Source organism: Peromyscus leucopus, chromosome 5, assembly GCF_004664715.2.
Source record: "Peromyscus leucopus breed LL Stock chromosome 5, UCI_PerLeu_2.1, whole genome shotgun sequence".
Lineage (NCBI taxonomy): Eukaryota > Metazoa > Chordata > Mammalia > Rodentia > Cricetidae > Peromyscus > Peromyscus leucopus.
Window position 1 is genome coordinate 68,816,014 of NC_051067.1, and position 24,334 is coordinate 68,840,347.

Sequence of the window (24,334 nt, forward strand, 5' to 3'; positions counted from 1 at the left end):
CAAAATTAACTGTCCAGTTTTAAGAGTTGCTTTATATCAGATTGGTGACAGTCATGCAAACCTAACTATCACAAAGTATCTACCCTTGTACTAGCATAACACAATGTTCATTATTACAGTTATATAATAACTAAAAAATGTCTAGTGACATCTCCTAATTTGTTATGCCTTAACTATGTAATGGTATCCTTTCCTTTGTTATCCTTTAATACATATTTTTTATCATGGTGCTCCTAACTTTAAATTTATAGTTTAGAAAGATATCATTTATATAAAATATTAATTTGTTCAGAATTATATTAAATAAGGAAAAGGATCTGGGAGAAGTAACATCTTCATGTGTTTTATCTTGTGATTCATGAGTGTAGTTCTCTCCATTACTTAATTTTTTGTCTCCTGTCTTCAGTGATTACTAGTTTCAGCATACAAATCTTATCTGTATTTAATAGATTGATACCTAATAATTACACTTTTGAAATATTATAAGTGGTATACAGTATTTCATAATGCCAGGTTTCACAAAATGAAATTAATTTTATATATCTGTCTTACGTGTTATTTTCTGTTAATGCACAGAATTTCTGAGTTATGTCATGCATTCTAGAGTTTCTGTGTAGACAATAATGTCATCTGAACGTAAGGACATTTGTCTTTCCTTACAATATGTCTGAACTGAATATTTCCTGGAAATCTCCAGTAAGACCAATTGAGCCTTGAAATATCACTTTTAGGGAAAAAAATGATTAGTTGCATTTTCTTATTAGTAACAAAACCAAATCAAAATATCTGTTGTTAATGTATACCTATATGCTTTTCAAGTAACTGGCTTATTTATATATTTATATATGTTCTTAGAATCTACATATAGTAATTTTGATAGCCATAACTTCTTGATTATCTCCTGGTTTAGTCCTACTGGTGATTTCTGTTTCTTCTCTTTTTCTTTCATGTCAGTTTTTAAATACATAAAATCAATTAATTAAATAATGAAAACACGAAGACATAATAGAAAACCTATTAACCCTTAATATAAGTAAGAAAGATGTCAAGGTTAAAGTGATTAAATTATGAATAATTATAGAATTGTATGAAACTTAAAAATTACTTCAAGCCCTTTAAAACTGGATATGACATGAAGATTATTCTGAAGGATTCATTTTTACTATATCACAATCAACCTTACTTTTTAAACTATCCATTCTAGCACTTATTCCATTCTATTAAAATGTGAGAACTTCTCTGGGACAAGTGTATTGATCAACCAGCCCGAGTATTTCAAATTGTTTTTAAATATATTGACAAATGTAGTCCTAGCCAATAAAGAGATCATTTCTATAACTTCTGTGACTTGGGAGACAGTGCAGAAGAGTCAATTAAGTCCCACGTGAATGCTTTCCTAGGGAGAGCACACTGTCTCACATTCAAAAGCTTTCTTGGCTTTCAGGTATCCCTTGGTATAGTAATAGTTTTCTAATACTAAATCAGTGCTTGCATATTTTTTTACTATGGCCTTTTGATAGTAACATTTCTTGAAGGTTCTACTTCTTAATAGCAAAACCTAAATATTAAAAAAATTGGTAAAGTTGAGTTTATATGTCTGTAGTACCCCTTATCATATTCTGAATAAATCAGTTAAGGTATTCTTGAATTCTTTGAGTATATCTTACATGCACCACCTTAATCCTCTTTAATTCACTATTTCTTCCATTGGTTGTTTAAAAATTTCCTTAACTATCCAAGAAATGCTGAAGTAAGTTAACAATAACTATACCATCACAATGATTTTTCTAATTCTTGACTATCTAGAAAACTCAAACAGCCTAAGAATTTTAACAGTTTATATATCTTTAATTGGTCTTGGGTTAATTGTGTCTAAGAATGAGTATGAGGTGGCATATAAAAAAAATAGGTGAAGATAATTCCAGATGGCTTGAATTACAGAGTGGCTTACACAGATGCAAAAGTGAAAATGATTATCATGAACTGATATGGTTAGCCTGGGACATTCCATTTCAGACAGAATACAGCTAGACATAAATCAAAGGAGATAAACAGGTGGTGTGAACCAATGCAAAGAAATGGACGCTTTAAAAGCTACTTAAACAACATAAACAAAAGAGTAGTGCCATCAAAGGTGAGTTTGAGGGACAGTACTCTGACAGTATATGGTGTGGACAACTTTAGAAATTGAGGGTCACAGAAAGACACATGAGTATTCTATTAAAGACACAAGTGTGTCAAGTACTTTCGATGAAAATAAAGTTAATTTATATTGGGAGGAAGACCTTATATATCTGAGAATTACTTAACTGTGGAGAATATCTAGGTTTAGTGAGTGGATTGCTGGCAATTTCATCCACTATCCTTAGTTAAAAAAAGGACAAAAAAGCTTTAAAGTTCACATCTTCATGTATTGATTTATAGCTTGACAAGTATCCAATACTGTTAGAAATGTTACCATTCAGCCGGGCGGTGGTGGCGCACGCCTTTAATCCCAGCACTCGGGAGGCAGAGCCAGGCGGATCTCTGTGAGTTCGAGGCCAGCCTGGGCTACCAAGTGAGCTCCAGGAAAGGCGCAAAGCTACGCAGAGAAACCCTGTCTCGAAAAACCAAAAAAAACAAAACAAAACAAAAAAAAAAAAGAAATGTTACCATTCAAAAGCTGGCCACAAACATCTTGGGCTTGAGAAAGACATTTCTATAGTTTTTATAATGCCAAGAACATACATACACATACTATTATATATTATATGTAGTTGTATTATATCCATACATGATGGTAATAAAAATAGAATATGTATTATATATGTATTATATTATAGCCATAATTGTGATGATATTTTATTTGTGCTGAAATGTGGTGATATTTTATTTGTATGTTAATAAATAAAGTTTGCCTGTCAATCAGAGGAAATAGCAAGCCATTTTAGGTAAACACAAAAATCAGCCAGTGGCAGCACATGCCCTTAATCCTATCATTTAGCAGGCAGGGTATCTGTGTGTTCAAGACCATACAAGGGAACAGAGCCAAGTGTGGTGACACATACCTTTAATCTCAGTATCATAGAGACCTGGAGGTCTGTACAGACAGGCAGTAACAAGGAAGTGAGGTTGCTGGGCTAAGAGCCAATGAAAGGGCAGAACAGCAAGGCCATAAAGTCATGGGTAGACAGGAAGTAGCTCACTTTGGGAGCTGTGGCTTGGTGAGGTAAGATTAGCTGGTGGCTATTCTTATTTCCTTTATCTCTAAGGCTTTCACCCCTATATGTGGCTTTGTATTTTTTATTTAATAAGACTGCTTAGAAATTCATGAACACATAATGGTAATAAAAAATACAATCAGTAGATAAATAGCATAGAGAGTATAGACAACAGGAACAGCATGAATAATCCCAGATACCAGCAAGAGTTAATAGGAGAATGCTTACAAAAGTGACAGAATCAGAGGCAGCAGAAGGGAAATGGGAAAACACCCAATCCTGGTGATTACCAAAGGCAAGTGATGCTCTTCTATAAATGTCCATTGCTGACTGTGCATAGAGTAAGAACATGAGGAGTCAGAAACCTCTGCTGAGTTAAAATCAAGGAAGGAAATTGGTAATTACTGTATGTTAGTTCTATAAACTTATATATAGAAACTACAGTTGGAATTTTTCGTATTTAATGGTGTCAAATCTATTTCTTCCTATAGATACCCTGGCATACACCTAGCTCAGGCATTAATATTTTAAATTAGAAATATGATTTGACATTCACTCATAATGAACTATTTCTATGTTATGTTTTCTATAAGTTATCAATCTTATCAAACTACTCTGCTCAGTATGAAAATTTTATTTGTGTTTACATATTCTCCAAACATCCTCTTCTAATGCATTTTAAAGTCAAATGTACTCTATCTTTCTTAGTCAGGGTTTGTATTACTGTGATAAAACATCATCACTAAAATCAGCTTGGAGAGGAAAGGGTTTATTTCAGCTTTCAACGATCAGGCCATAGTCCATTACTAAGAGAAGTCAGGACAGAGGCTCATGACAGTCTGGGTAGTAGGAATTGATGCAGAAGCCATAGAGGAGCATGGCTTACTGACTGCTCTTTATGGCTTGCCCAGAATGTTTTCTTGAGTAACTCAGTACCACCTGCCCATGTGTGACACTACCTCCCTGTGGACTGGGACCAACAAAATCAATCTTTAATCCAGAAAGTGTCCTACAGAGTTGCCTACAGTTTTTTCAACTGAGGATCTTCTTCTGATATTAATCTAGCTTGTGTCAAGTTGATGGAAAACTAAGGAACTCACTATCCATACAAAAATACTGTTACATGTGAGTGTATAGTTGCTGAATTCCAATGGTCAATATAAAATAACTTTTCTTTTTTAATAGCTTAAATAAATGTTTAACATTTCAAGGGTCAGTTTTCTCTTTACAATTTTAACAAAATGAGTTGCATATACTTTTCCTTAGGTAATTACTTTCTTGAAGTAAAAAAGAATATTATATAAACTAAAGAGAGAGCTTTGTTTTCAGTCATGGGCACAGGGGGGGTTGGGTTATATCTAGAAAGACAATAGGAGTTGGGATATAATAATGAGCAGTGTCCTGGATTGTTGCTGTTGAAATTGTTTAAATATTGTAGTGATTGGAGAGTGAGAGTCACAGCACCAAAAGTAGGGTGAGAAGGAATTCCACCTCATTATAAAAGCTCACAGTAATAATGTTCTATTAATGCACTAGAAATTGCAGTGTGGACAGCACAGGACCTCAATAAAAGAGCTTCTACAATGAACAATATTGAGAGAATCAAAGAGTAGCCACACAAACTTTCTAAAACTACTTCTGTACTATTACCCAGACACTTCTGAAGTAGCAAGGATAAAGATTATTGGGGTGATTTCATTCTCCTAAAACTAGTTGTTGCAATTTCATTGGACAAATCAAGTTAATATATACCATGCATATTAAATATGTAGAAAGAGGATTTGTGTGAAATAGGAGTAAAAGGCAATAGGAGAATAAGGAGGCAGATGGGAATGGAGTTAGACAAGACAAGGAAGAATTATAAAAATAGCAGTTATATTTAATAGTGAAATTTTAAGCAGGAATTATGTATAAAAGATTAATTCCATAATCAAGAAGTACAAATCTTTCTTAAGACAAAAATATTAAGATGCAAAAATTGAGATAATAGGTATCACAAAAGACAAAAATAGAAATGACAATGAATAAAAATTATATGTCTAATTTGTGATGGATTAGACATCAGGTTACACAATGTAAAATAAATTAACAAATGATGGTATGGAAATATGCCTAGTAGTAGTGTAGGTAATGGCATATAGATAATTAAAATATGGACTAAGATTTAAGGTTAGCTGAACGAGTAACCAATCAATTTAGCATGAACTTCTGAGTCAAAATAATTGCATGCTTAAAGGAAAAAGATACAATGAAGACATGATTTAGTACTTTTCTCCTACATAACATAACCTACTATTTTAAAAGATATTTCTATATGAAACAAACAAAAATGAAAACTCAATTATAGATTCATTTTTTTCAAGATACTTCTGTTAGGTTTTGATTCTTAGGTTAAAAAAAGGCATAGGATATTTGAAAATTGAATGCAACATTTGCCACAAATTTATATTATAAATTTATGTATTAATATTGAATGGGCCTTATGACTTGATGAACATTCAATAAAACTGTTAATTTAAATGTTGAAAACGCTGAGCTGAGATAATCACATATATTCTCTAAAGTACTTTTCCAATGAGTATTGAACAAAAGTATATTTAATTTCACAAAATCAGAACCATCTCTAAAGGGTAGTTAAAGAGTCTGAGAAAATGGCTCTTACTTTGCAGCCTGACATTCTGTGGACAGGTTGACAGACCCTCACATAGGACTAAGGCTGTTCTCTCTAGAAATGTCTCTTGATAACATTATAAGGCTTCAAAAGGCAGGAAATACCTAAGCTGAAGATAAGAGTGGGAAAGAAGAGGTATAGCAAAGGGAACTGGGAGAAGTGGAGGGAGGGGAGGCTGTGGTGATGTATTGTGTTCCCCAATATACTGTCTCCAAATATAATTTGCCTGGAGATCAGAGGAAAAAGCCAGCCACTGTATAGAAGTCAGGCAATGGTTGCACACACCTTTAATCCTATCACTCGGCAGGACGGGATCTGTCTGGATCTCTGTGAGTTCAAGGCCATACTTGGAACAGAGCCAGGCATGGTGGCACATGCCTTAAATTCCAACTCTAGTTAACCATGGAGGTCCGGAGGTCTGTACAGACAGGAAGTGACAGAACTGGGCAGGAAGAGGAGGTGATGTAGCTGGACAAGGAGAGCAAATCAGGTGGCAGAACAGCAAAGCATATAGGCATGGGTAGTCAGGAAGTAGCTTGTCAAGGGAAGCTGTGGTGTTGGTGAGGTAAGGTAGCTGTGGCTTTCCTCCCTATTTCCCTGATCTCTCAGGTTTTCACCCCTATACCTGGCTCCATGTTTTTTATTTAATAAGACCATTTAGAAATTTGTCTACAGGAGGCTGCTGTTGAGATATATTTTATGAGAGAAGAAAAAGAAAAGAGAACACAGCTTATAAGCCTAGCCGTTAGAACCCATACCATCAACTTTGGATTCAAGTCTGGACCCACACTATAAAAAATTGTTTTTAATTAAGGAGAGCATGACAATCTTAAGACGTAAACAGAGTAGGATAGAGTATAATCCACAGAGATATAATGTGATATAGAAGGATAAAGAGGCAAGTATTCAGAAGTTATCTTAAGGTACTATAACCATTCAGAGAAATCTAAAATATATGCTCCCCCAGGCAATTCCTTCTATGAAGTAACAGTATTATATAACATAAGGGAAAAGTTTTAATTTTGATAATAAGAAAGAAATCTCATGGGTCCCAGAAATATCTCAAGGTCAATGAGACAGACCTCACAGTCATTCAGAGTGACCTTTGATCATGTGGAAACAGTCCCTGACCAATCAGAGGGAGATCATGGCCAGCCAAAAAAATTTTAGAGCCGGGCGGTGGTGGTGCACGCCTTTAATCCCAGCACTCTGGAGGCAGAGCCAGGTGGATCTCTGTGAGTTTGAGGCCAGCCTGGGCTACCAAGTGAGTTCCAGGAAAGATGCAAAGCTACACAGAGAAACCCTGTCTCAAAACTTTTTTTAAAGATATTTACAAGCAGAATGTTAAAAACATTACCCCAAACTGAGTCCAAATTTGACCAATCTTTTGTTATAATAAAAAAAAGGTGGGGTTGGGAATTTAGCACAGTGGTAAAGCATGTATCTAGGAATAATATTTTACCCAGGGTATATGTGTGTGTTTGAATTATAAATATTTTGTGTATCACAATTCTGTTTTTTATGGAAACATATTAACAAAACAAGACAGTTTAAGAAATCAGATTATGGAGTGATATTAGGGACACTTCTGCTTCCAACTGGGAACAAGAAAATGGTACTGGGTTTGTGCTTTGTCAAAACAGCCACAGGATAAGACAACCCAAAGTGTCTTCAGATATTCAACAGCTACCATAAAATTGTGTGTTTAATGTGGTGAGAGGAAAGATCTAAAAATCACTAATCTGACTCCAAAATGATAAAAAGTAACAACAAAATTTATAACATTCCAAATGATACAATAATTATAAAACCTATGTATTTCAAATTCTTTACATCATAACCTATAGAAACAGTTTCTTAATTTAAGCTTTATCTGATTAGTGATGAGAATATGTCCATAAATAAAATATATTCCTTTGATGGTATATGGAAAGAATTTAGAAAAAAACGCTTTTGAAGGGTATTGTGCAGTAAGTTCTTTATCTGGAAATTGCTGCCCCTTCTACATGCTTTTATTAGTTTTTCTTTGGCCAGTATGCTAGAGAGGATGGCTCCTGGTGTTTTGATGATAAAATCATTCACATTCTCATTTAGATAAAATTGCCTCAGGATAACTCAATCAGTTGTCCAAGTAAGCTTTCTTCGCAGGAGTGCTATTTGTTTGAATGCAGGTGGACATGCTGCAAAGGATTTCTCAAGTGCTTTTGGCGTCTGGATACTGCCTCACATATATTTATGCCTTCATTTCATTTCTTCATTAATATTTAAGTATAAATTAATCAGACATTATTGTTTGAAAATAATTATAAATGGTATATATTGCTACACTAGAGCAAATTATTCATACTCTGGTTCTACTCAAGCTAAAATATGTCTTTAAAATGGCCATAGGTATACATATATACATATGTAGGTAACAATAATTAATGAAAAAGAGCAAGGAGGGGTATATGGATGAGTTTGGAAGGAGGGAAGTAAAGGGGAAATAATAAATAATAGAATCATCAAAAATTTTTAAAGGTTTTTTTTTTTAATAAGTGTCCTAAGCAAATAATTTACAAGTTATGACTGATTGTAGGATATGACTTAATTCTGAAACATCTTCATCATCACTGTTGGGTTTATAGCTTATTATGTAACTATTAAGAGATGTCTGTGTAACCGCTACAAACATAGAAATGAAAGAAAAATATCTTAAACAATACAAGTAATAAAATACTCAAGAAGAGAACATCTGGGAGATAGTTTGGCATTCAATGCAACTTAACCTTTAATTTCTGCAACTTACTGTCATAACTAATTCAAGTTATTACATATTTTACTTTTTATGTAAAATTCCACAAATTTTCCATGTCTAGATTAAACAAAGTGATGAATTATGGGAGCGGGAGGTTTGAGCTGGAATAGGAACAGAGTGGGAGAGCAAGGAAAAATATACCATGATAAATGAAGACACCATGGGAATAGACAGAAACAGAATGCTAAGGAGGTTCCCAGGAATCCACAAGGATGACTCCACCATAGACTACTGGCAATAGTCAACAGGGTACCTGAGCTGGAGTACTCTGGTGAATGGATGGCTGAATACCCTAACTGTCATCATAGAACCCTCATCCAGTGACTGATGGAAGCAGATGCAGAGATCCATATCCAGGTCCCAGGCAGAGCTCTAGGAGTCCAATCTATTGGGGACTATGGGGGTCCAGCCCCTCGATAGTCCCCTCCCAGGGTCCGGGAAGAATCTACAATCAGCTGCTAATTAATCTTTGATGAAAAGAAATGAATCTATATACACGAGACTCCTTAGTTCATACACTTTATTATTTTTTGGTAGTTCTCTCTCTACACAGCTTCTATTCTGCTCTCATGTCTAGCTTCTTTCTTGCCTGATTTCTCTATATTTATCTACTGTCCCCTCTAGGTTCTATCTTAATTCCTTCATCTAGTTCTGTTCCTCCTAGGTTCTCATCTATCTAGTTCTTTCCCCTATCAGCTCCTCTCCCATCTCCTTCTCTCTCATCTGGCTCTTCCTCATCTTGTTCTTCCCCATCTGGCTCTTCCTCATCTTCCTCTAGTCCTCTCTTTTAGCCCTTCAATCTAGTTCTTCACCATCTCAGTTTGTTCCTCTCAAGTTCTTACCCATCTAGTTCTTCCATTCTCTTTTCTCTTCTCCGACCTGTGCCCTGGAAGTCCCGGTATATAAAGGGAGGATCCGAGCTAAATTGTGTAAAGCTATTACTTAACGTCCACCTCTCCTAGGTGGTGTCTCCTTGTGGAATTTACCTTAAGTCAGGAGACTTGCCTGTGGGCTGCTGTCATTGTTGGTCCTCAGAAGTTGGGCGCCCCCCTGGGCGGTGTCTCCTTGTGGAATTTAAGTCAGGAGACTTGCAGGTGGGCTGTTATCATTGTTATCCTCCTCAGAAGTTGGGCGCCCACCTGGGTGGTGTTTCCTGTAGTCCTTGAAAGTGGCTAAGGGAGACAATCTGATTCCTGAGAAAGCCTTTCCTGAGGCTGTTCTCCTGGAATGTGTATGTCCAGAGAGTGATCAGTCCACACTGTTAGCCCTTCTTAGGGAAAAGTCAATTGGGAAAACAATGAAGGCACACATGATTTTTCATAACAGAATACAGCTGATATATAACAAGCCAAGTAACACCAAAAACTCCTTGGGATTTGGCTTCCTCTGGAGGAATTCCCTGATTCCTCCAGGTAGTGACTTTGCCATAACCAGCTGAGTTCTTATGATATATTCCTGCGGCCTGCAGCACCAATCAATGAGAGAGAGGAGGGGTTCAATGAGCAAGGGATATAGAGACCATGACTGGAAAAAGTACAGAGACAACTAGCCAAACTAGTGGAAACACATGAACTGTGGACCAATAGCAGAGGAGCCTCCATGGTACTAGACTAGCTCCTCTGGATAGGTGAGACAGTTGTTAAGCTTGAACTGTTTAGGGGTCCCCCAGGCAGTAGGATCAGCACCTGCACCTAGTGCATGAGTCGGCTTTTTGGAGCCTAATGCCTATGGCGAGTCACTCTGTGCAGCCTTGGTGCAGAGGGGAGGGCCTTGGATCTGCCTAAACTGAATGTATTAGGCTCTGCTGACTCCCCAGGGGAGACCTTGCCTTGGAGGAAGCACGAAGTGAGGGGTGCGTTGGGGGAGGATGGTGGGGGGTGGGAGGACAGGGGAATCTGTGGTTGGTATGTAAAATGAATAGAAAATCTCTTAATAAAAAATATTTATTTGAATAAAAATAAAGTGATGAATTATAATTTTTGTTTCAGGCAATATTTCTCAAGTTAAATTCTATTACTTAATAATAGCATTCCTAATGTTCTTACTGAGGCACAAGAAACAAAGATGAAAGAAAAGAAATAGTTAATTTCACTGATTGAAGACATATTTCAAGGACAAAAGGTGTACAACATTACAACTTTTTTCATTTTTTTATAGTATTTTTATTTTATAACATATCTTGACACTTTTATGTAATGTGTTTTGATCATATTCAGTCTCTTTCTCCAACTCCTCCCAGATCCTTCTCTCTCCCTCTGCATTCATCTTTGTCCTTTACTTCTGTTCTTAAATCCTTCAAGACCAATTTGTGATGCCCAGATATTCTTGGGTGTGTGGCCTTCCACTGGAGAGTGGTCTACTTATCAAGGGCTACACTCTCAGAGAAAACTGTCTCTTCCTCTCCTAGAAGCTGACAATTGCCAAGTGCTCCATGGCTGGTGGTGGGATTGTATGCCCACCCCTCACTCCCCACCCCTGAGTTACTGGGTGTAGAAAAAATTGCTAAACAGTCTTATTAATAAAAAACACAGAACCAGAAATTGAGGTTAAGACTGAGAGATCAGAGGAATAGGACAAGCCACAAGCCAACCTCACCTCACCCCATTGATCTTTCACTTCCAAACAGACCTACTTCCTGTATACTCAAGCCTATATACCTTTCTGTTCTGCTAACTCATTTCCTCTCTCTGCCCAGCTACATTACTTCCTCTTCCTGCCCAGCTCCGTCACTTCCTATCTGTCTGTACAGACCTCCAGACCTTTATGGTTAACTACTGTTGGAATTTAAGGTGTGTGCTACCACACCTGGCTCTGTTCCCAGTGTAGCCTTGAGCTCACAGAGATCCAGACAGATCCCTGCCTCCCAAGTGACAGGATTAAAGGTGTGTGCTATCATTGCCTGACTTCTATGTCTAATATAGTGGCTGGCTTTTTCCTCTGATCCTCAGATAAAATATCACCACAAGTGGGATTTGGTTTCCCTTTGCCTTGCATATGTTCTGTGCATGCTGTTACAACTGCTACAAGTCCATATGTGTAGGTCCCTGCTTTGTACAGAGATAATGTTTCCTAGCAGTCATCTACTGTCTCAGGATCTTACACTCCTTCAGCCTTATCTTCCACAATAATCCTTGAGCCTATTCGGGGGATGAAGTATATTTTCCCTTTTGGTCTGAGCCCTCTGAAATCTCTTGTTCTCTGCACCATGGCTAGTTGTGTTATGACTTTTTGTGTTAAACATTATCAACTGCAAATAGAAAAATCACAGATAAGGTTGAATGATTCATTGATCTTTGGGTATGATGATAAGTCATTAGAAGGAGTTCTCTATCAGATCCCTCTCCATACAGCTCTGGGAATCCTGAAGAAGAGGAGGCAGAAAGATTGTAAGGGCCAGCAGAACAAGTCCCTGAATCAACTGAGCAAGGCACATATGAGCTCATAGAGACTGAAACAGCAAGCACAGGGCCAACACAGCTCTGCGCTAGGTCCTTTGCATATATTATAGCTTTCAGCTTAGTATTTTAGTGGAAGCTTGACCGTGAGAAAGAGCAGGTCTCAGAAAGAGCAGGTCTCAGACTCTTGGGACTCTTTTCCTCATGTTGGTTTGGTTGCTGGTCCAACTTTGATATGATAATGTTTGCTTCATCTTATTATATTTTATTTTGTCATGTTGGATTGTCATCTCTTAGAAGCCTGTTCTTTTCTAATAAGAGACAGAATGGGAGTGGATTCAGAGGGGAGGGGAGATGGGGAAGAATTGAGAGAAGTGGAGTGAGGGGAAACTATAATCAGGATATATTGTATGAGAAAAGAATATATTTTCAGTAAAATGGGAAAAAATTAGGGAAAATAAAAGAAAAAAAAGTTGATTTAAAGATAGCTTTTCTTCCCTCCCAACCTGAGTTTGCAATTTTTCCAGGTGCCTCTAGCGAAAGATGTGACTTCGAATTTGACCTTTGTGCCTGGAAGCAGGATCAGGATGAGGACATCGACTGGAATCTGAAAGCAAGCAACATCCCAACTACAGGCATAGAGCCAGCTGTGGACCATACCCTCGGAAATTCTTCTGGTCATTACATCCTCCTCAAAAGCCTTTTTGCACAGCAACCCATGAAAGCAGCTATAATTTCAAGCCCAGTTATAAGCAAGAGAAGCAAAGACTGCAAGGTATGAGGGACAAATTCAGGAATCTTAAAACAACTACTGAAAAAGGTCATGTACAGAAAAAAAGAGTGCCTAAGACTAGAGAAGATGTGTATTCACATTTACTCAGCGTGACACTTCTGAGGGGAAAAGGAATAAATAGGAATGATTATTAGAATTATTAGAGAAATTCTCTTATGAATATACTATACAGATTTCAGAATTTTAGAAATGACTGGAAAAATGCCATGGTTAACTACTCATGGTTATATATAATACAAAGTAAGCAAAATACCAGTTTTGCTTCTTCTAGGAGTTTTGTGATTATGGAAACATGAGAATTTCATGATCACCACTAAGAAAAATAAATAATAGGCAATATATAAATAATATATCCAAGACTCTGAGGTAGTTAAAGCTATCTATAAAAGAGATAAGTCTTTTCAGAGAGGGAAAGAGTAGATTTGGTCCTTAAAACAAGAAAGTAAAATTATCGGTGAGAAAAAACGTGACTTCATAACCTATAAAAATTTGAATAAATGTCTAAGGTTTCTCAGCTAAAGGACTCAACATAATTAAATGTAATTTAAGGTAAAAGTAAGTAAGCTTACTATAAAGTAAGCTCTTAGAAGTGATTGCCCTGTTCCTTGGCTTACAAGAGACTTTTAAATAAATATGCTACTTATTTGTAGTATGAGATACATAACATTAAAATTATGTGACAGCATACATAATGCTGGGTTGGATATTCCCCAATATTTGAACACTGACAGGAAGTAAATTACATTCAAAGAGGTTTTTGCCTAACACTTCCGGTTAGATGAAAGTTACACAATCTAAACTGTTATGAACTTCCTAACCATGCTCTTTGTTGTACCATGTGCACAGTAGAGGTAGCTGTAACCCAAGGAGAACTGTGGATCAACCTTCATCATCTCCATCAGTCTTAATCCTTGGCAAACCTTTAGTTCATTGAAGGGGATTTTCTGTCTCATCCTAAGCTGACTTCACAATTGGACTCTCTCAGAGCAATCTCTGCTCTCAGCTGGGAAGTGAGGTTTTACAAAAGAGGAATTGGTTGAGAGTTTTAGAGAAGAACGTGGTCATATGGTTAGAATGGAAGTGAGAAATCATACAACAAGATTACGCTTTTATTTGGTACCAAATTGAAATTTAATAAAGCATCCTTTTTATATGCATTTTCTGTCTTGCAAAGAACTGACACTTTCTCAGAATTAAAAGCCTGACATACCAGATTTTGTATATGTTAAGTCTATGTCTATAAATTTAGATCTATCCCTAGAAAATAAAATCTCAAATTGCAAATTAGTTTACACATTTAATTAAATAGTAAAGCATGAAATACATAAAATTATAGTTTGACTTACAAGCTTTTCTATTTCAGTATTTTCTATGAATGCTTAAAATAATTATTTTGTCATAGTAACTAAAAAAAAAAAAATCTCATCCATCTCTATGTCCCTTTGGTCACCAAACTGCAGTTGCTCCTATTTAAAGCACATGTCTGAGAATATTAAAGGATATCTGAAAATGTCAAAATTTTAAGAGAAATGGCTGATTTTGTTAATATTCATGATATAGATTGAATACAAATAGGCAAGAAAAGGTCATCCTGAGAATTATTGGATCTCTAGGATGAAAAGTATTTGTATGAGGTAAGCAGAATGACCAGAAATTTTTGATAAAATTATCTGTGTTCTTTCACCTTATAGAATATCTTTAATCAAAGAAAATTAAATTGTTTTTTTCTCTTTTATTTATGAAAGACAGGTAGCATGAAAAATATAAAAATTGTTGGGAAAATGGAGATTTTATATAAAAATGTTTAGAAGACTTAATATTTTGCAGATGTTAATTCCTTCTTATTGCCCTGGGGATAGTTTATGTTTTCATCAATAATCTCCCTGGAAACAAAGATGAGGGTGTTGTTTCCATATTAGCCTATTGGTGTGACTCAAAAACACCTTGAGATGGAGATATAAAATATGTGTGTCATAGTTTTTATATAAGTGAGAAGAATGCAAAGCAGAACATTGGGTGGGGATGCCTCTGGCTGCCTGGGATCCACACAGCAGTAGGTCACAAAGCTGATCCTTAATTCCTAGTATCTGTTGATGCTTCATGAGGTTGGTCCAAGCCTTTATATTCATCATTAAAATAAATAATCTAGGAAGGCTTTAGTGTTCCAAGAAAACCATCATAAAATCATCTTGGAAGATAATTTTATAAAGAAAACCACTTAGCGATTTCATTAGCTAGGATATTTGAATATTCATGTGACATGGCTCTCCTTAGTCCAGGCTTTTGTAATAATCCACTACACATATTAGTTAATCATATCTTTCACTCTGTAAGCACATCCATTCTATTTCTCCTGTGTATTATATGCACAATTGTTGCTGTTTCAACAGTGTATTCTCCTTATATAAAGAATACCTTCTATGACCATTTTCTCTCAGGCACCTGGCATAATAAAAGCTTTAAAAAGCTCTGAATCACTATCGTTTATAAGCTGTTTTCTTCTTTTTCCCAGAATTTTTCTTCACTCTTTTCCACTGTGTCATAATGGCTGATATTTTAGTAAACTCCATCCCTGACATGTTGGAATATGAATCCCTTGAAATAGTAGTTTCAATAGTTTTGGAATTTCCAGGGTCTGTTAGGCTGGTGCCTCTTTCTAGCATTCCAAGTAAAATCTGGTAAGAGCAACTCTGCAGAACTTACTATATGGCATCCCATGGATCTTATAGAACAAAAAAATGTGCTTCTAGTATAAGAATGTGGTAGACTAAACAAAATATTCCTCTGTCATTTAACATAAAAACACCAATTTGGGCTATAATGAAGCCACTCTCATAGTGTCATTGATCCATCAATGAAGACAGAGCCCTTGTGAACTGATCGCTTCATAAAGTTTCCATTTCTCTGTACTTTGGCATTTAAGGTTAATTGCCAACATGGGGATTTTAGAGAAAATATGAAATCTTTAACCTTGAAGAATCTTGCTTTAGAAATAGAAAAATAAACTCTCTTCATTTTTCTACTGAATTTCTATTCATCTTTATTATACTATCTTCCCTGGATATAATTCAAAACCTATCTGTCCTTCCTTCATTCAGTGCTAACATGCTTAGGCATCAATAGAATGTGCACATTTAATTTGCCTTCCAGATCTGTTAATGAAAAGAGGATATTGAAATATTTTTTGAAGTGGAAATTATACTCATCATATGTTACTTTCTGTTCTTGCTACAGATCATTTTTAATTATCACATGTATGGCGCTGGCATTGGGGCCCTCATCTTGCTCCAGGTGACAGTCACAAACCACACAAAGATACTCCTTAATCTCACTGAGGAACAAGGCAATTTCTGGCAGAGAAAAGAATTATCATTGTCTAGTGATGAAGACTTTCAACTCAAATTTGAAGGCAGAGTTGGGGAAGGCTACCCTGGTACTATCGCACTTGACGACATTGTACTCACAAAGAGTTGTCTGCCATCCCACTGCTCCACAAGTGAAGACTTGGCTCTTCCCCTCCCAACAGGTGTGTTCTCAGCTGTGTTTTCTTTGTGTTTTTATAGGGTGTAAGGCTGAAGGTAAGGAAATGGGTGCAAATGAAGCAAATTCCTAAGAATGCATTGTTTCACAATGAAAAAATGTTTTTAAACTAAAATGTATTTTCCAAGCCTTTACTTACAAAATGTTTTCCAAATTTTCTCCAAGCCCTGTTGTATTTATCAGTTCCTGAGTTCTCTGTCTAGACAGCTGTGTCTTAGATAAGTCAAGCAGTGGAAGACTCTATTGAAAGGAATCTGATTTCAAGTCAGATCAGTCTTAAGCAAATATTCCCATATATTTTAACAAAATACAAAGAAAATCAAGAGCAGAGGTAATCTGTTTTAATTAAACATTATTCTGATTATATGCTTTTCCAGGCACAAGAAGCTTACCCTCTAATAAAACTACCAGTAAGTTAAAAATAATACAAGCAAATAGTGCATTTAATACAGCTAAGCTGCTGAATATCATAGTTTAACCACAGGTGCACTGCAGTGAACCAGATGTTTTACCTCGTATTTCACAGCCGATGAGATCTACTGCTTCCAACACCAGGAGAGTGCCCACACATTGATATCCCAGGTTAAGTTCAAACAGTGAAAGTTTGGAATAGTTTTCATAGAATGCTAGTTATATTCTCCCATCATAAAAAGGGAAAAAATATTATTGAACCAAGACAAATCATGAACAGTCTGTAATTGCTTAGTCTTTGTAGACCAATGGGTGTATCTATTTGAATAGCTGAATGTATATTTTGAAATACTTTAAATATTAAAACATCCACATGTTCTTTTATCCTGAAATATCTAGTGATTTCTTGAAAGTAATATTGGAATTCATTGAGTTAGCAATTTTCAATATATATGTACAGTGTCAATGTTATGAGAATACAGTGGACACCATGAATCTACACACTGTTGATATGACATAAAAACAACATATATTTTTTAAACAATAAAAAAATTTTTGCAAATTTAAATTGTGACAGATGTTATGTAACCACATGTTTAATGTAGAAACTGGACATGTTTTCTGCTATTTTCTAAATCTCTCTTATACTTAAGAAAAACAAATGTCTTCCATACAGGATAAGTTCAATTATTAGTCTGGATTTTTCTGCTGATCAAAAAAGAAAACTCCATTACTTTTGCTTTTCTTTTTCTGTTCATCACAAAGGTGCTATTTAAATGTGATTGAAAGAAAGCTTTAGTCTAGTTTTCAATAGATAGTATTACCCACGCCTCATCTGCAATAGTCCTAACACTGTGTAGAATAGCATAGAAAAACGTAAGGATACCGAGATTATATTGAGTGGTAAGTCTGCTTAGATGGATTATCTGAATTGTCATTTGGATTCCTCAGTTAATCTACCTCCTACTAAAGCATAGCCTTTCTTTGTGATTGGAGTATAAGAATGCTGTCTATGCTGATATTATACAAGTCCGTTCTATAAGAAAGTGAGTTCTTGAACTTACTGAAAAATAACAGAAAATATTCAAGGGATAGGAGATCACATATTTTTTGTGGGCCCATTTTTATTTTAAACTTGCAACTACTAAATGGAATACATGATAAGTAAATTAAATTTTATTGGAGTATATTGAGACCTTAAACTTATAAAATATTTCTAAAAATCATTTCTTTCTTTTTTTTATTTTATAATTTGATTTAATTTTACATATCAGCCACAGATTCCCCTGTCCTCCCTCCTCCCGCAGCCCCCCTCTCCCCACCCACCCCCACCCCCCATTTCCATCTCCTCCAGGGCAAGGACTCCCCTGGGGATTCAGCTCAACCTGGTAGATTCAATCCAGGCAGGTCCAGTCCCCTCCTCTCAGGCTGAGCAAAGTGTCCCTGCATAGAGTAAACAATTATTACAAAATAATACTAATTATATATTTATTCTGAAGTTAATGGCATATGTAAATAATGTCAAATTCTTTGTTTATCCTTACCATATTTGATGTGTGTTAAGATTTGTGATTAATGAGTCACAGAGAGGATAGAACAGTTGCTGATTCAACAGTACTTGGTTCAAACTGTGAGGGACTGAGCTTTATGTCTAGAAGAAGTGGTGGTATGCAGGTGTAATCCCATGGCTGGCAATCCCATGCTGAGGAGACAGAAATCGACTGGTTACTTGCCAGTTGGGTTAGCCTGATCAATGAGGCCTAGGAACAGTGAGAGACCATATCTCAAGAAACACCAAACTAAATAGACAAAATATACAAGGTAGGTAGTTCCTGGGGAACAACACCTGATATTGACTTCTGGCCCCCATACATGTACAAATTTACATAAACACATGTGTGTCCCTACATACAGATTCGTACCAACACACATACCCACACATTTACACACTCACCATTCACACATACATATAAGTTAGTATTGATTAATGGAAAATAAAAGAATCTACATTCAGAGGCTGTGGAAATGACTCAGCAGTTAAAAGCATTTGCTGATCTTGCATAGGACCCAGGTTCAGCTCTCAGCACCCACATGATTCACAACTATATATAACTCTGGTTTCTGGAGGTCTGGCACAAGTTTCTGGCCTCTGCAGATACCAGACACACATGTGGTACATACCTATGCACAAGCACACATTCATAATTAAAAAAAAAACATTTAGAAAAGAAACTGTGTTCTTCATAACAAGTCAGTGAGACAAAGGAAAATAGAGAAAGAACCATAGTATCTGGTGGGCTATGATTAAATACCAAGGATGTATAACAAATCCTCAGAGTATGTTTATAGGATGCTTAATTTGAGACATTTATTAGATGTGTGGGAATTTGAAACCACGGTTCTGCTCATCTGAAAAAATGATCCCTTCAGCTTAAGGTCCACATGGCACAGTAGAATTAAAGGAGGAATGTGGTAGAGAGGTGGCAAGGGCAGGCCAGACATCACGAGAAAGAAGAGACGGTGTCATGCAGACTGTGGAGGTGGGCTGTGGATATTCAGCAGGAATGAACAGCCACACAGGGATCCCAATAACTGAGGATTACGGGACAAGTTGGAATTGCCTTGGGTATTTTTCCCCCAAAGTGAACACACATAGGAAGTATTTTGAATGATGTTAGAAAATAAACACATGAGAAAGGATATGGAACATAAGAAAAATATTAATACATCGATGGAAAACATATTAAATCATATTAAGTTAGATAAAGCATATCACTGCTATAAATTGATAAGATGGTTACAGAAGAGAGTCTATGCCCAAAGGAGCATTCTGAAAATAGAGATGAAATAGCTGAACATTTTAATAGCTATCCGGATTGTGATATGTACATGTAAGTGAAGAAGATAAAATGAATGGGCATGTTATTTACTTTCTTATAATTTATTAGCATATGCTTAACTACATTCAGAAATTAGACCAATGCATTCATAAGCACACCTATTAAGAGTGAAATTCTGGAAGTTTAAAGTGAAATTGATATGAAATATTAACTTCATTTTAGAGGATCTTTATGAGTTTAGAGGATCTTTCAGGATCCTGATATTTTAAGAGAAGTTGGTATCTTAACCAAATGAAAATCTGAATGGATTCTTTTGATCCTAATGAAAGTTGTGTTAAGAGAGTTATGGGGTATCATTCCTGGCACTGGAGGCTTTACTTGATAACATAGATGTTTAATCAGGGCATTGTCTCTCTCATTATATGGTGACTCCATTTAAATTCTTCTCATCTTCTTGTGTATTTTAGGAAGCTTCTACAGTAGTAGGTTTCCCTATGGTTCTTCAAAATGCCTCTAGTGTTAGTTGTCCACCCCATATTCCCCTTTACCCTTCTCTCACCTCCCCCCCACTTAATCCTCCTATTCTAGTTTCCTGATTATATCTCCATAACACTATATTCACTTCATTGGAAGATCCTGTCTTCCCCATTGGTCACTTACTAGGTACCAACAGCTATAATTGTTCAGATTGTAGCATACATATCAAAAGTTTAAAATCAAACATCCACATATAAGAGAAAATGTTCAAATTTTTCTTTAGAGGTCTTAGTTACCTCAGTCAGTATGTTTTTTTTCCAGCTCCATCCATTTACTTGTAAATTGAATAATTTCTTGCAATAATTACTTGCCATTTGAATAATTTAATTTTAAACAGTTAAATAATATCCTATTGTGTAAATATAACACATCTTCATTATCCATTCAGCAGTTGATGGACATCTAGGCTCTTTCTGATTTCTGCTTATTATGAATAGAGCAGCAATGAAAATGGATGAACAAGTATCTCTGTAACAGGATATAGATTCTTTGAGTATATGTCTAAGAGTGGTATAGCAGCATCTTAAGCTAGATCAGTTCTCAGCTTCCAGGGGATTCTTCACACTGAATTCTATAATGGCTGTACCAGTTTGTATTCCCACCAGTAATGAATGAGTGTTCCCCTTCCCATCATTCTTGCCAGCATGTGTTGTCATTTTTTTTTTGATCTTCCATTCTTACTAGAGTAAGAGGAACTCAGAGAGTAGTTCAAATTTTCGTTTCCGTGATTTAAAAAAAAAAAAAAAAAAAGAAAAAAAGATAAAGAAGAAAGAAAGGAGGTAACCAAGCAAGCTAAGCACTCATAGGCAGCAAGTCAGTAACAGTGCCCTCCCTGGCTGTGTTTCAGTCCCTGCATCCAGGGAGCTTCTCTGAGGACCTGTCTTGTCTTCCTTTGAGGATGGACTATAACTTGTAAGTCAAAGGAACCACCTCCCCCCTTGCAAAAAATTAAATAAAACAAAACAAAAGTATAAAGATAGCAAATTTCTTTATGAAGATGCATTTGGACCAAATCAGGAAAGCGATCAAAAAAGACCAAAGACTTTATTAGCAAAGTGATGTTATTATTGATCCCTTGAAGATTTGAAGTCTTATTTGAGAGCTTTATTTAATAGCAGTTTTATTAATTGTTAAATGAAGTATGAAAATAGATGTTAAATGAAATTTAATGAGAAAAAGGCAACCACTGTTCTTCTTTGAAATGCTCTGATGCAGATTGAGCCACTATTATATTTCATCTTTGTGATAGATATTTTATAAAGTCTCATATAATGAAAGCAGGGGAAAAGTTTTGAGTACATATTTATGGTTTTGGGTTTCATCACTTTTGCTTTTCCCAAATAAAGTTCAACAATAAATTTATTTTAGGATATACACATTACAAACAGATTTTGTTTTAAAATAAGTGTAAAGTAGATTTAGGTAAATCACATATTTGACATGAATAGAGCTATGTTTTGATTTTGACTTTTCTGTATATATTGAAAACCCTTATTTTTCTCTTTTTTTTGATGTGGTTGTTTATATTAATTCATAGTAAAAGAGCTTATGTTTTTGCATAAACATGGTTACAAAATATTATACCTATTGCTCATTTCCTTGAAATATTTTCCTATAGTTAAAAATGCTGCTTCTCCCTGATAAGGATTCAGGCAGCAATTCATTCAAAATTTTGATTTCATGTGGCATGATAATCTCTTTTTCACTGCACATGATGCTTAGTGCAAAGTGAATATGTCCTGAGATACAGACATGTCCTTGGATCTTGGCACAGCTTGTTAGCTGTGTGGGATGCCAATCCCACTTTTCTAATTCTAATTTTCCTCTTCTGTAAACTGTAGGACTGAAAGAATCTGAGTGAGCCACATGAAAACTAATCGAGGAAATAGTATACAGTGTCTTCAGCAGTGTTTAGATGTCAGCGTTTTGTGCTCTGTTTCTCTTTTCCATCCGTTTGTTAATATTATGAAATTAAACTGTATATAAGAGAACTTTCTTAAAAGCAAAGTATACCTGCTTTTCTTTCTACTTTCATAAAAGCAGAAGTCAGATCTTTGAACATCTTGTCCTTTGCAAAGAAACAATTCTCATCAAAGCTCCAAAATATGTGTTTACTGACTTTAGTGACTTAATTTATTGTCTGTATTTAAATGGAGGAAAAGTCATAATAAAGCTCTAGAGCTAGATTGACATGATAATCACTGAAGGATGGAAGAGACAGAAAAGAGACCAGAGACTGCAGGATTCAAACTTAGGAACATTCTAAAAGATTCTTGAGAGTCACAGATGTTAATGGAATACTCAGCTGTGTATGGTGTGGATAGGGTTGATGAAAGATTTTTTTCCCTTTATAACGTATTTATTTATTTTACATGCTGACTGCAGTTTCTTCTCCCTCCTCTCCTTCCACTCCAACCCCCCTCCCAATTCTACTCTGTCCCTCACATCCACTACTCTGCCTTTTCTATTCAGAAAATGGCAGGTAGGCCATGGTTATCTACAAAACATAGCATATCAAGTTGTAGTAAAACTAAGCACCTTCTCTAGTGTTAAGCAAGGCGACCCAGTATGAGGAATAGTGTCCCAAAAGCCAGCAAAAAGAGTCAGAGAGAACCACTGCTCTCACAGTTAGGAGTCCCTCAAGAAGAGCAAGCTACACAACTGTAACATATATGCAGGGGCCTATGTCAGTCTCATACAGATTCTCTGGTGGTCAGTTCAGTCTCTGTGAGCTCCTTTGAGCCCAGGTTAGTTGGTTCTATGGGCTTTCTTGTGGTGTCCTTGATACTTCTGGCTCCTACAATCCTTCTTCTCTCTCTTCAGTAAGATTCCCTGAACTCAGCCTAATGTTTGACTGTGGGTCTCTGCATCTGTTTCCTCCAGTTGCTCCATGAAGCCTATCTGATGACTCCTGGGCTGGGCACTAATCTATGAATATAGCAGGATATCTTTAGGCATTTACATTGCCTTTTTTTTTTCTCCAGTTGTATTTGGTTCTATTCTAGGTCTCTGGGGCTTCCCGCCTCTGGGTCCTGGTGCTTCAGGAAGTGTCTGCGTGGACTCACTCTCATGGCATATGTCTCGGGCTGGACAAGTCATTGAGTGGCCACTGCCAGAATCTCAATGTCACCCTTACTCCAGCACATCCCATAGGCAGGACCTACACCCCTTGCCTAGCTATTGGCCTTCATCTCTTTATTAAACCAATAATAACAATATATCTTCACACAGTGTGCAAATATCCCACAACAGTGATGCTTGCATCTGTAGTTCCTGTTTGCTTACCCAGATTTTGCATTTCCTGAATTCCCTCAGTTTGTGTTTTCTTTATTGCTTCTATTTCAATATTCATGTTTTGAATAGTTTTCTTCAACTGTTTGCTTGTTTTTTCTTGACATTTTTTGGCATTCTTTAAGGGATTGTTGATTTCCTCCATTTTTTTTTTTTTTTTTGTTGTTGTCTTTTCCTTGATTTCTTTAAGGGAGTTTTTCATTTCCTGTTTAAGGACCTCTACCATCATCATAAAGTTGGCTTTAAGATTGTTTTCTGGTGCTTTGGCATATTTGAAAGTTGGAATATTCAGGGCTTGCTGTAGTGGGATGGTTGGGCTTTAGTGGTGACATATTGCCCTGGCTATTGTTAATTGCCTTCTTACACTTGTGTTTTGCTGCCTAAATTTGGATTGATTATAGGTCTAAGTGCTCATTTCTGGATTTGTCTCTGTTAGATGAGTATTTTCTTCTTTAGTTTCTGTTTCCTCTCTGGCCTTCTAGATTCTGTGGCCTGTGGCTGAGTAGAGGGTCTCTGCCCGTGTTGGGGGCTAGACTTCTGAAGGCCTAGATGGCTTGTAGTTCAGCAGGGGTTTGCTGCCCAAATTTGGACCTGAAGTTCTAGCTATGGATGTCTCTGGCCTCTGATATGGCTGAGGGTCCTCTGGAGTTCAGATGTTGCCCTGGCTTGTGGTGTAATAGGAGGCTTCTGCCTGGTTTTCAGGGAGTGGGCCTGGTCTCTGTGGTTCAGGATGCTGGCCTGGCCTCACTTCTGGTTTTCAGGGAGCTAGCTTGGCCAGAGGAGTGGGCAGGGATATAGTGATGAGGAAAGGAGATGCAGTTGGATTTATACTGGGTGAGGATGGGGATGGTGGGGCACA

The 24,334-nt window shown here is 36.4% G+C and overlaps 1 protein-coding gene across 2 annotated transcripts in view; it reads left to right on the forward strand.

Annotated features, from left to right (window-relative positions):
* Malrd1 (MAM and LDL receptor class A domain containing 1) overlaps positions 1 to 24,334 on the forward strand; it is a 584,432-nt gene that overhangs the window by 256,849 nt on the left and 303,249 nt on the right. For both annotated transcript variants that reach the window (XM_037205982.1, XM_037205981.1), the window contains 2 exons: positions 12,591 to 12,838; positions 16,091 to 16,382. In XM_037205982.1, coding sequence (XP_037061877.1) covers positions 12,591 to 12,838; positions 16,091 to 16,382 — 540 coding nt within the window. The remainder of the gene's footprint in view (positions 1 to 12,590; positions 12,839 to 16,090; positions 16,383 to 24,334) is intronic.